At 41.6% G+C, this 14,043-nt stretch overlaps 1 protein-coding gene across 1 annotated transcript in view; it reads right to left on the bottom strand.

Annotated features, from left to right (window-relative positions):
- The window catches only part of PLCH1 (phospholipase C eta 1), a 207,928-nt gene that overhangs the window by 183,860 nt on the left and 10,025 nt on the right, over window positions 1-14,043 (bottom strand). The window contains exon 3 of the mRNA XM_029940011.1: window positions 951-1,069. Within this exon, the coding sequence (XP_029795871.1) occupies window positions 951-1,029 (79 nt within the window). The 5' untranslated portion in view covers window positions 1,030-1,069. The remainder of the gene's footprint in view (window positions 1-950; window positions 1,070-14,043) is intronic.

The following is a 14,043-nucleotide window of genomic DNA, read 5'->3' as shown; positions in this document are numbered from 1 at the left end:
CGGCCTGTAAGATAAAGTACTCCTTACCTCGTAAAGTCCTGTAGTAAGGTAGCATAATGAATGTGAAACAAACATTGAAGCCTCCAAAGTTCTTTAATAAAGTAAGTAAGGCTACGTTTATCTTAAATTTAATTTAAGGCAACAATAAAGCATACGTCTGTCACCAAGTTGTGGAAGAAAAACTAAACTTGGAAAGTTGAAGGCAGCCTAGATTATATGATGTTATACAAACAGGATTTTGATCCCTCGGAAATTCCGCTCTACCCTCTACAACTTCCCAGGCTTTTGATTGAGATTACTCCCGAAATCCTGCCAACATGGAAATCTTTGACTCTTAAATAAATTTCACTCAAGGGTATCCTGATAGCAGGATTGACAGAGCTTATCCCTGATTATATATCACAAAGCAAACGCACCAGCAGGGAAACGGCAATTCATCTCCGTTTGCCAGGAAAGTGACTAATATTGATAACTCTCTGGATTTGTGGCTGCAGTAATCCTGACCATGATACCTGAGTGCTGCGAATCGGTCTGTTCTGTTTTTATATGTGGCCTGAGAGTGTGACACACACCATGCTGGTAAGGAGCATGGACTGGTGATCCACATACATCAACTGAACACATGCTATGTGCCTAGCCCTCCAGAACTTCAAACATCAGAGAGGTATTACTGGAGTTGGCAGTATAAAAGAGGAAAAGCGCGGATCTAAACTAATTGGTTAAAAAAAAAAGTGGTAACACCATTACGATTATTGAGGTGGGCACATTGCTTACATCTGTAGGGAATAAGTCCTCTGGGACTTCTCAGGCAAATTATCCATAAACAAGGTAACTCAAGCTCTTGATTCAACCCAACAATTACACCATACTTGCATCCAGAGTGCTAGCATAAAAGTGCTGTCAGAAACAACATAAAAGATCCAACTCCATAAATACAAAAGGCAGCTCACCATGAAACACACTGTTGTCCACCAGAAAATGCCTGCGGTACTGCACACAGTTTCTTTTCTCCAAGTTCCAGTAGCTCATTGTCAGAAGATTTCTGGCACAGCATCAAAACCAAATTGCTCTGTCAAAGGGAAACAGAATGAGACAAAAATGAAGAAAATGGCAGCCACACACTCACCCTGGCCACATAATGCACCAGTTACCCAGCATTATGAGGCAACACAACTTCTCCACACCTGGAACTGGAATCCGCCCCCGAGGTCCCGCGAAATCTCCCACAAGCCTCCCCAGGAGGTAGAATGTCCTTTACCGCACCAGAGCAGTGGCTTTTTCAAAGAGCACCTTGCAGGACTCAAAGTTATTGCTATCTCAAGGAAAAATAAATCGATCATCAAGGAATAAGTTTGAGGACTAGTTCATGGGCTCTAGGCCTTGCCCATATTTGGCCAGGACTCAAACCAGCCAATGATGGTAACTTCTCAGGAAATTTCATCTGCGGGAGGGGAGGGGAGTAACAGGAGGGTAACTATCATTCCCAGTTCCTGAATTTTGTGTCGGTACCACTCTGGTAGACCATGCAGTCAATACATAGAAATCTTAGAAATGTTAACAATGCCCATGGAGCAATGGATAAGCTAAACACAGTGACAAAGCTTGCCTCCCTCTTTTGGGTTCCTTTGGGTCCATTCAGGATCAACCCATAACGAACTTATTGGTGTAAGCTGAGCTGGGTGCAGGTCTCGAGCGGGGTGAGCCAGAAGTGGCGCCTGCCCCGACGTAAGACCTTCGCCTCCACAGAGAAACACAATGCTCACTAGAGCAAGGGCTTGAAAGGCAGAGATCTGAGCTGATGAATTAAACTCCTCCCAAAGCTGATGTGCATAACCCTAAACAAGGCCCGCTTTGTTCACAGGATTTGGCTAAAGCAGCTTTTCAGAATTCCAGCTTCTTTTCTAGTCATGGAATAAGGCCGAGCAACACCAAGCAGGGTTGGCATGAAGGAAAACCCACAGGTGGGAAACAATTTGCTATCTGTCCTATTAGAACAATCTAGAGTTTTGTAAAGATAGTCCAGGATGAAGTCAGCCCCACAGTGAAAAAACATTAAATCCTCAGAGCTTTGTCTATTCATCAACGGAACAGTTGGTGAAGTCCCTAAAGCTCCTCCTTGGCTCAAAGGCTCATTCTTCACCCTCTGTAACAGCAATCTTACCTGACCCCCACCTGTCCCACCTTTCTTCTGGCTCCAGGCCTCAACTCCCACTTCGTGCCTCATCCCCACCCGGCTATGGCTGGCTGCCGCCCCCATGCCCTCCGGCTGAAGAGGAGTCCCACCACTCCAAGATAAAACCACCTGTGGATCCAATTGTAAAACATGACAGAAAACAGCTGCTTATTGGAGACAATGGCCTCCCCCAACCCAATACTGAATACTACAAAGAGCTCTGCTTTAAAAAGTATTTTTAGGGGCACCTGGCTAACTCAGTTGGTTAACCGTCTGCCTTGATTTCGGCTCAGGTCCTCATCTCATGATTTGTGAGATCAAGCCCCATGTAGGGCTCTGTGCTGACAGTGTGGAGCCTACTTGGGATTCTCCCTCTCCCTCTCTCTGCCCCTCCCCCACTCATGTGCTCACTGGCTCAAAATAAATGAACATTACATATCTTTAGTTATATAAATAATGTGGGTATATACATACGTTAATGTTTTAAATGTCAACACAAATTCACCAAAAATTTTTGAACATTTAAAAAAACCCTGCTTCATTCATTCTATGTCCCTCTCTTGGAATGAATACTTCTGTTTGGTGTATATATCATTCCAGTTCTTTTCCTATGCATTTACATATGTATGTACATATATAATACATGAAATTTTATTTTTTTAAGCTTATTTATTTATTTTGAGAGAGAGCACAAATAGAGGAGGGGCAAAGAGAGAGGGGGAGAGAGAGAACCCCAAGCAAACTCTGCACCTTCAGCACAGAGCCTGATGCAGGGCTCGAACCCATGAACCATGAGATCATGACCTGAGCCAAAACCAAGAGTGAGACACACAACCAACTGAGCCCCGTAGGTGCCCCCCTACATGAAATTTTAAAGACATCTATATATATACATTTTTTTTAATAAGCTATATCTTTTTTTAAGCTTATTTATTTTTGAGAGAGTGCACACACAACCATGAGCAGGGGAGGAATAGAGAAAGAGAGAATCCCAAGCAGGCTCTGAACTGCCAGTGCAGAGCCCCACTCAGGGCTTGAACCCACAAACCATGAGATCATGACCTAAGCCTAAGTCAACAGTAAGATGCTTAACTGACTAAGCCACCCAGGTGCCCCAAAGACATCTATATTTTAATAATACCATTTTGAATGAATTGGAAATAATTTTCAGTACTATCAGTAGTACCCATTTTATTTAAAAAATGGATTGCTCATTCATGTTAGAAATATTTTGAGGGGGGCGCCTGGGTGGCTCAGTCAGTTAAGCCTCCGACTTCGGCTCAGGTCAGACCTCATGTTCGTGGGTTCGAGCCCCACGTCAGGCTCTGTGCTGACAGCCAGCTCAGAGCCTGGAGCCTGCTTCCGGTTCTGTGTCTCCTTCTCTCTCTGCCCCTCCCCCTCTCATGCTCTGTCTCTCTCTGTATCAAAAATAAATAAAACATTAAAAACAAAAAAAGAAATATTTTGAGGTACATGGAATTAAAGAGAACCCTGTCTGTATTAAAGCTCATTTTTCCTTACTCACTTGATCTTACGGTTTCCTCTGTCATTCTTCTGCCCTCTCTATTCATTCTCACTCCAAAAAGATTAGTGGAATGAGAAAGTGAAAGAACAATGTGCGTTTGTATATAGTTAGCAAAACAATGCACACACCTGACTCTCAACTTGGCGTCCTCTTAACCAGATGAAAGAAGGAAAAGAAGAGAGTGTTAGCCTAAGTGGCTCACGCTTGCTGCCAGGAAAAGGTAGCCGTGGAACTTGAAATCATATCATCAGATTCCAAATGCAAGATTCCAGCCATGACAGGCTACAAGGAACTAGACTGCTATGTAATATGGTGGTTTTACATTTTTTTTAATTTTTAAATTTTTAATTTTTTGGTGGTTTCTAAATGTGTCCTGTAAATTATTGTACCCTCCTCTCTTCAAATGGTGAAATCTAATTTGCTTACCCTCACGGCATGGATTCATCGACTCATTTCTAACAAAATCAGCTGTAACTGATGCTGTGTAATTGGTTCTAAAACTACATCATATAAAGGATACAGCTTCTGCCTGGCTCCCTATCTCTCTCAAGATGTTCACCCTGAGAACCAAGGCACCATACTGTAAAGAAGCCCAGATACGAGTGTTCCAACGGAGAGCCCTCAGCCAACAGCCAACATCAATGAATCTATTGACCATTTTAGCCCTGGGCGTCAAGTATTCTAGATGAAGCCCCAGATACAGAGGTACAGAGACAACCCATCTCCTCTGTACCCCATCTATATTTCTGCCCCACAGAAACAATGAAAGCTACTAATTATTGTTACCTTAAGACATTAAGATTTGGGATGATTTATTATACAGCAATAAATAATGAATATAGGTAACTTTCCTCAGATACATTCAATGAGGACTGAGACCTTTAACTCTCTGAGAACAGAAGTACAAACTCCCACAGATGTATGTAATACGGAGATATTTGATCACCAGTCCTCTATGGACCCCCCTTTCTAACTTGTTGACCTTTTTAGTCACACTGCCCTTTTCTTTAAGGGCTGGTTAAAAACCACCGCCTTCCTGAAATGCCCCCAGGATCTCCCCCTTCAAGTTACCTGAAACTCTCGGGCACTGAACTGCCATAACCCTACCTACTAATTACTGAGTACCTACTACGTACCAAAACAAAAAACAAACAAACAAAAAAAAACTTTAATTCTCAAGTTAGCTAACATATAGTAGAATCTTGGCTTCAGGAGTAGATTTCTGTGATTCATCACTTACATACAACTCCCAGTGTTCATCCCAACAAGTGCCCTCGTCAGTGCCCATCACCCATTTTCCCGACCCCCGTCAACCCTCAATTTGTTCTCTGTATTTAAGATCTCTTACGGTTTGCCACCCTCTGTTTTTATCCTATTTTTCCTTCCTTTCCTTTCCCCTATGGTTATCTGTTAAGTTTCTCAAATTCCACATGTGAGTGAAATCATATGATATCTTTTTCTGACTGGCTTATTTCACTTAGCACAATGCCCTCCAGCTCCATCCATGTTGTTGCAAATGCCAAGATTTCATTCCTTTTCATCAGCGAGCAGTATTCCATATTTATATCTACCGCATCTCCTTCATCCGTTCATCAGTTGATGGACACGTGGGCTCTTTCCATAATTTGGCTATGGTTGATAGTGCTGCTATAAACATTGGGGTGCATGTGCCCCTTCAAATCAGCACTCCTGTATCCTTTGGATAACTTCCTAGTGGTGCAATTGCTGGGTTGTAGGGTAATGCTGTTTTTAATTTTTTGAGGAACCTCCACACTGTTTTCCAGAATGGCTACATGAGTTACTAAGTACCAATTATTGAGTACCTGTTATCACAGTTCCTGTGATAAAGCTTTACATCATGGGGTCTAAACCTTGATTACACATTAGAATCAATCTCTTGGGAAACCTTAGAATTCCAGATCCCAGGCCACACCCCAGACCAATTATATCAGAATCTCTAGGGGTCGGACTTAGGTATCAATGGGCTTTAAAACTACACGGGTGTTTCCAAAGTGCAACCAAAGCTGAAAACCATTCTTCATGTATATTATCTCTTCTTCTTGAAGAAACTCTCCTAGGTGTGTGTTTTTGGAATTGGAGGCTCAGAAAATACAAATGGTTGAGCTACAGCACAAAGGTCTAAGTAAGTAAACCCCACGGCTTCCAGGCTGTAAGCCTCCTTACTTTGGTTAACTGCTTGCATGTCTTACCTCTCCTGGCATCTGCTTGCTGCTGAAGGGTAGGAGGCTTATAAGCTGCCTCTGAGTGCCAGACCTGGGCAATGCACACTGCAGGCCTAGGTAAACATTAGTGACGCCTTCCTTATATGCCCCATGTCCTGGATTCCTACCTGTTGAAGAGTGAAGGAAGAAAGGGCCCACTCTGGCCTCTAGAATCAGAGCAAATGATTTTAAAATTTAGAGATGATGGAGGTGGAGATGATGGAGTTAGTAGGACTGAGGCAGAGAGAGAGTTGTGCAATAAACTCAGTCTTGGTTTTGACCAGATTTAGATGGTTCAAGGGCCAAGTGCTCAGTAAGGGGAAGTAACTGAAAGAAACCTCAGAAATCAGCTAAGCTAAACCTTTAATGGTGACGCCTGATAAAAGATCTGAGGCCCAGAAAGGATGAATAATTTGCAGAATAGCATAGCTGTTAGATAAAGCTGGCAGGAAACCCAGCCTCAGAAGTCTTAAAGCAGGAATCTCTTGAGTGTTTCATGGTCCCATTTTTGTGAACACAATATGTGAAAATATCTACTAAAATATACTTTCATTGATTTTTCAAAAAATAACAATTTAAGTTACATCAGAGATGTACTTCCACTGCACCATGTACTCAATTTGAAGTTGTCTGGTCGATATTTAAGCAAAAGCAAAAATGTTTAAAAATTGATTCAACTATGTTTGCATTCATAGGTCTAACAGGAGAGACCTGGCAGGGGACCATGGGGAGAGGAAGGGGGAAAGAGAGCGGGGGAGAGTGAGGGACACAGATCAAGAGAGACTACTGAATACTGAAAATGAACCATGGACTGAAGGGGGAGGGGCAGGGAGGGGGGTGATGGTCATGGTGGGGGGCACTTGTGGGGAGAAGCACTGGGTGTTATATGGAAACCAATTTGACAATAAACTATTAAAAAAAAAGAGAGAGAGAGAAAAGAGAAAAAAAATGATTCAACTTTCTTTGGGGACTTACAAAATGCTCACTCCAACTCTTGGGGGTTTATGGAATATATATGTTACATTTAGAACTCTTTACTAGAACATAAAGATCCCCAATCCTTGCAATGATCCACAAAATTAGTAACTTACAATGACTAAGAAACATTATATAGGGAATTAACTGACTATTACTAAAACTAGTTTCAGATTCTTCCTCCAGAACAGATTGATGAGATTTCTTTTTTTTTTTTTTTTTAGTGGTTGGTAAAGTTATAGGAAATACTATATAAATGCATTTATCTTTAGTTATTTTTACCCATTTTTAGAGCTTAAAAGACACAGAAAAACTCAAAAAACATACATAGTGATATCACTCACCACCCAGAGACAACTGCCATGGACACTGTGGCCTATTTTCTTTTTTTAAAACACAAGTCAGATCCTACTGTTTTGTAGTCTACTTTTCTTACTTAGTAATTTATTCTAGCCATATCAATAAGTATATTTCCTCAAGATAAATGTAATTTGAAAAAGAAATTGTCGGGGCACCTGGGTGGCTCAGTTAGTTGGGTGTCTGACTTCGGCTTGGGTCATGATTCAAACCCTGCATTGGACTCTGTACTGACGGCTCAGAGCCTAGAGTCTGCTTCCAACTCTGTGTGTGTGTGTGTGTGTGTGTGTGTGTGTGTGTGTGTGTGTGTCTGCCCCTCCCCTGCTTATGCTCTGTCTCTCTCTCTCAAAAATAATAAACATTAAAAAAAAGAAAAGAAAAAGAAATTGTAATCAACTCTACTCAAAGACTCCACATTCCAAAACCAAATAAGGCAGCCATAAGAAATGAAAGAAGTCATATAAGCATACAGAGAGGATGCATGTATCAGACGGACTGATAAACACCCACAACATTTAAATGCCCCTAAGTTTGTTTTATGATTAGTATCTTTTATAATCATTCTACATTTATTTATTTTTGCCATTTCATCTATAGGTTCATGACTAAAACTGCCAATGTCAAACTATAGGACAATAGAAAACTAAAGTAGGATACCACCAACAAAGAAAACATTGGAAATTCTAGGATGACACTTTTTAAAAAAAAATTTTTTTAATGTTTATCTATTTTTGAGATACAGAGAGACAGAGTGCAAGTGGGGGAGGGGCAGAGAGAGAAGACGACACAGAATTGGAAACAGGCTCCAGGCTCCGAGCTGTCAGCACAGAGCCAGCCACAGACATGGGGCTCAACCCACAAACTGTGAGATCATGATCTGAGCCAAAGTTGGATACTCAACCGACTGAGCCACCCAGGCATCCCTAGGATGATACCTTTCAGAAAAGTGGGAAGTATTTCCAGTAAAAAGCAAAGATGTTTAAATATGTTTTTAGATGTGGTAAATACTATATATGTGTGTATATATATATATTAAAACCTTGGTTTGTGAGCATAATTCATTCCAGAAACATGCCTATAATCCAAAGCACTTGTATATCAAAACAAATTTCAAGAACCATTGGTTGGGGCACCTGGGTGGCTCAGTCGGCTAAGCCTCTGACTTCGGCTCAGGTCAGATCTCACATTCGTGGGTTTGAGCCCCGTATCAGGCTCTGTGCTGACAGCTAGCTCAAAGCCTGGAGCCTGCTTCTAGTTCTGTGTCTCCTTCTCTCTCTGCCCTTCCCCCTCTCATGCTCTGTCTCTCCCTGTATCAAAAATAAAAAAATAAAAAACATTAAAAAAATTTTTTTTAAAAGAACCATTGGTTTAGTTGTGATCACATGACATTCAATGTCACGTACAACTTGTATTGCAAGACATTGCTCATTTATTGAGTTAAAACTTAATTAGAAATATTTGCTCATCTTGTGGAACACTCACAGAACAAGTTACTCACAATTCAAGGTTTTACTGTACATTGGAATATTACTCAGCATCAAAAAGATTATTAAATCTTGGGGCACTTCGATGTCTCAGTCAGTTGTATCCAACTTTGGTTCAAGTCATGATCTCATGGTTCATGTGTTCAAGCCCTGCTTCAGGCTCCATGCTAACAGCTCAGAGTCTGGAGCCTGCTTCCGATTCTATGTCTCCCTCTTTCTGCCTCTCCCCTGCTTGTGTTCTCTCTCAAAAATAAATGTTAAAAAAACAAAAACAGTGGAATCTTGCCATTTGCAATGACCCAAATGGAGCTAGAATGTATTAGCCTAAGCTAAATCAATCAGAGAAAGACAAATACCTATGATACCACTTTTATGTGAAATTTAGGAAACAAAACAGATAAACACATGGGACGAAAATAGGGGGGAGGAAAGAGGGAAACAAACCACAAGAGATTCAACCATAGACAACAAGCTGATGTTGATGGAGGGAGTTGGGTGGGAGATGGGCTAGATGGGTGATGGGTACTAAGGAAGGAGGGCAGGGGTCGTGATGAGCACTGGGTGTTGTATGTAAGTGAGGAATCCGTGGATTCTACTCCTGAAACCAATGTTGCACTGTATGTTAACTGACTCGAATTGAAATTTTAAAAGGGAGGGAGGCGGAGGGAGGATGCTTTTAGCACTCTACAAAAAGTAAAAAAAAAAAAAGAAAGAAAAGAAAAAGAAATCCTTCACACAAACAAGTACTTAACTGAAGTCCCCTAAGAAAAAGCTCCACAGTGAAGGGCATCTGCTGGTTGCTGTCCCCACCCCTCCGTCCTCTGGCTTTCCTTGAGGAAACTACTTTCCCATAGATTTAGCTGGTGTCAGCTTATCCCTGGATTCAGGTGGGCATGTGATCTGGGCCTGTCAAATCAGACACCTGCCTCCTCCAGGCCACAATCAGGAGATGTACACCTTTTGAGACCACCGAGAGTCAGGCATAGATTTCGGTTTGACTGTTGGAGAAAAGAAACTTTTCTGTTAGACTTAAAGTTGTAAGCCCTCAAAACCTGCAGTTCCTGGCAGCCATTGTCCCCAAAGGGGACAATCTGTGTGAGGCTGGATCCAACCCAGAGAAATGGAAAGAAACTAAGTCCCATTGATAAGTCATTTAAGTCACACCTGAAGCTAGATCTTTCCCCACAGTTTTTAGTTAAATGAGCCAGTACATTCCCTTTTTTGTTTAGTTTTGTTTAAGCCACATCCAGGTAGAGATTTCTATCACCTGCACCCAAAGGGTCTCCATGGGTGAAACTTGTCAGCAAAGCAAAACGTAACGACAATGCACCTGGCAGTTCTGAGCTCTCTAGTTTCATCTCTAACAGTTGACTCAGGGGAGATCTTGGGCAAGTTTTTTTTAACTGGTCCTGAGTTTCAAAATAGAAATCTGTATTTTCTTGGGATTTCTTTAGAGACATGTTACCTTTAAGTCCTCTGTTCTGGTAGCAAAGGATCTCCTCACGTCCCTTGAAGGTATATGATGCAGAGCAAAACTTGAAACTCTCTTCAGCTTCAGAATTTTCTTAGTGTTTTGGGGTTTTTTAATAATTCTTTTCCTTAAAGCTTATTGATTTATTTTGAGAGAGAGCACAAGTGGGGGAGGAGCAGAGAGAGAGAGAGAGAGAGAGAGAGAGAGAGAATATCCCAAGTAGGCTCTGCACTGTCGGCTCACAGCCTGATGCAGGGCTCAAACTCATGAACTGTGAGATCATGACCTGAGCGGAAATCAAGAGTCAGAAGGCTTAACTGACAGAGCCACCTAGGCGCCTCCGCCCCCACCAATCTTTGCATTTTTTAAATGTGTGGAAAACTTGTATCACTTCTTTAATATGAGTTTTATGAAACACTACAAATCTATTCAACACATTTGAATGGCTTAATAAAAGATAAATTATTCAAGTTTATACCTGGAAATTGGAGTTCTAACATTGTGCTAAAGGAATGAAAAGAAATAGAAAAATCTTTAAGAGAGAACTTTGCAGGATGGAAGAAACATTTTATATATGCATAGATATATAATATTTTTCAATCCCAGTACAGTTAACACACAAGGTTTAGTTTGTTGTGGGTATACGATATAGGGATTGAACAATTCCATATATTACTCAGTGCTCATCAAGATAAGTATACTCTTGGGGCGCCTGGGTGGCTCAGTCGGTTGAGAGTTCAGCTTCAGCTCAGGTCATGATCTTGAGGTTAGTAGGTTTGAGCCCCACATCAGGCTCCCTGCTGTCAGCCTTTCAGTGCAGAGCCTGCTTCAGATCTTTTGTCCCCCGCTCTCTTTGCCCTTCCCCCACCTGCGCTCTCCCCAAAATAAATATTTTTTTAAAAAGAGATAAGTATACTCTTCATCCCCATCACCTATATCACCCATCCCTCCACCCCCGCCCCTCTGGGGTGTTTGTTCTCTGTTCTCTGTAGTTAAGAGTCTCCACAGTTAAGAGTCTGTTTTTTTGTTTGTCTCTTTTATTCTTTGATCATGTATTTTGTTTCTTAAATTCCACATATGTGTGAAATTATATGGTATTTGTCTTTCTCTGGCTTATTCACTTAGCTTATTTTGCTTCACATAACACTCTCTAGCTCATTCCACATTGTTGTGCTTCGTTTTCCTCAAGTAGAGGAATTAGTCTACTATATGCTGACTATCACTTGTGCCCCTTTACCTACTGCGACTGCTGCGACCACAGCTCCTTCCCCTTTGGCACCCGTCTTCTGTCACAACTGACACTCCTACTCTCACTTCGCCCATGAGGAGTGATAAACCATAAAGGGATAAACCAAATCCCTTTATGGTTTATACAATATTTCCATTTATATCTTCTCTTTTTAAAAAAAACTGACACTGGGGCGTCTGGGGGGGCTCAGTTGGTTAAACATCTGACTTTGGCTCAGGTCATGATCTCTCGGTTCATGGGTTTGAGCCCTGTGTCGGGCTCTGCACTGACAGCTTGGAGCCTGGAGCCTGCTTCAGATTCTGTGTCTCCCTCTCTCTGTTCCTCTCCCCAACTTGTTCTCTTTCTCTCTCTCTCTCTCTCTCTGTCTCTCTCTCTCTCTCTCTCTCAAAAATAAATAAAGCATTGAAACAACAACAACAAACCCTGACACTTAACAATAGCCCTCTGAGTCATGGCTCTTAAAGAGTCCAAAAAAGGTAACAGGAGACCACAGGTTGCAAACCCATGTCTTCTGACACAAATCCACTGTCTTCAGTTCAAGGCTATCCTCTGTCCAGCAGTGTTCTTCCCCTGACACTGGGCTTCACTATGGAAAGAGCCTACGGGTGTGTTCCTCGTGATAGGTAAAACTTCTTCTTCTCACCCCCACCCTCCAATCCAACTCCACTAGGGGCCAATGAAGGGCAGGAAGCAGGAGGTGAGGTCTAAATGAATTGTTACTTCAAAAAAAAAAAAAATGCATACCTTGTCCCTCCAGCCAGGAGCCTTTAAAATATACAGAGTGAAAAGGATCAGAGTAAAGTGTCAGTTCTCCATCAAATGGTGGCAGGTTTCTTTGCAGTGAAATTGGAGTGAGCTACTTGGACCAAGTTCAGAAACACCAAGGCCAAGTTTTCTAGCCAGCCATTAAGTGAAAACTGTTGGAGGAGTTTGTGTATTCTCCAAATTGCTAACAAAAGGGAAGAAATTAAAACATAATGCATAAATATTCTCTCTGTTTTTAGAAAAGGAATTAATAAGGATTACGGGCAACTCCTCCCTACTATCTCAATCCGTATCTTTATTTATAAATTATAAATTAAAATTACAAATTAAGATAGCTCCGAGAAAGCACAGCATTGATTTCCATTAGTAGATACTATAGCGTTTTATTCATTTAAATTTTTTTAATGTTTACTTATTTTTGAAAGAGAGACAGACAGACAGACAGACAGAGCATGAGCTGGGGAGGGGCAGAGAGAGACACACACAGAATCTGAAGCAGGCTCCAGGCTGTGAGCTGCCAGCAGAGTCTGATGCAGGGCTCAAACTCACAAACTGTGAGATCATGACATGAGCTGAAGTCAGATGCTTAACCGACTGAGCCACCCAGGCGTCCTGGTACCATAGCATTTAACTTATACAGAGAAGTAATTATTTTCTTCAAGCCTTGCTGAGAGATAAAAGACATAGTAATATTCAAAAAACAGTAAGAAACAGGAAGGCAATAGGGGAAAAGATCACAAAGCTATCCAGCACCACATGGCCTTTGACAACACACTTGGGAATTTCTGTACCCAGGTATCCCTAGAAGTTCAGAATTCAGGTCAAATCCAGTTAAAATCTAAGATGTCAAAGAAAACTACTCCTCTTGCATTTCTCCACTAATTTTTGAGTTATGAGAATTACACAGTTCAGGGAGGGGGTTTGAGGGCCATAGTTCCTCTTCCTCTGGACCAAACCCAAACTGACGGCTTTTAAAGTAGTTCAGAACCCTGGGTGGAGCACGGAGGGCCTGGGCCCCACTCCGCTCACTCCTCAGCGGGCCGGTCGCTGTCCTGTGCCCATCTCCCACCCCCACCCACAGGCTCCCTCCTCCACTTCCCACAGGTTTCCAAGCACTGCCAAACAGGCCGCTGAAGGGCTCCACAAACAGCCTAATTCCATAGCTAGCCCCCTCCCCACTATGTCACAAAGGGAAAGAAACAAAAGGGCACTTTTTTCATTTTTTTAGGCTCACAGGGGACACCACTAAACCCCAAGTTCCTGGTGCGTTTTGTTTCTTTAAGCAATCAGGAGCTGAAAATGCTCTGAGCTAGTTTGAGCATGAGCTAGAATGCAGCCTCCAGAGACCCATGGATGCTTTGAAAAGGCTGGTTTAAAATACAATATATATCCGTCAAGTGACAGAGTCCCTACCTTTTGCTTCACTAGTTCCTGCTCTAGAAATACATCAGAAAAAAAATAAAGATACAGACCAAAATGTATACATAAAAATGTTCACTGCATCATTTTTCATGAAACAGAAAACCCAGAACTCTAAATATCCAATTATTGGGTCAGCATATATTAACAATTGCATTTGCAAAGACTTTGTAAATGAGTGTGGAAAATGCTCATAATATGGGGGAAAAACAGGATATGAAACACCAACTGGGAAAAACAATATTGCGTAGAATAATGGATCCTGATCTTCACAAGAAACAAAATACTTCCATGTTTCACCATTAACAGTGATGTTTGTTGTAGGGTCTTGGTAAATTATCATATTAAGAAAACTTTCTACTGCAATTTCTTAAGGTTTTTTACATGACATTAAACATTTTAA

The sequence above is a fragment of the Suricata suricatta genome, chromosome 5 (genome assembly GCF_006229205.1).
Source record: "Suricata suricatta isolate VVHF042 chromosome 5, meerkat_22Aug2017_6uvM2_HiC, whole genome shotgun sequence".
Classification (NCBI taxonomy): Eukaryota; Metazoa; Chordata; class Mammalia; order Carnivora; family Herpestidae; genus Suricata; species Suricata suricatta.
The sequence above is the reverse complement of the archived record's forward strand: the minus strand, read 5'-3'. Positions and strand labels throughout refer to the sequence as shown.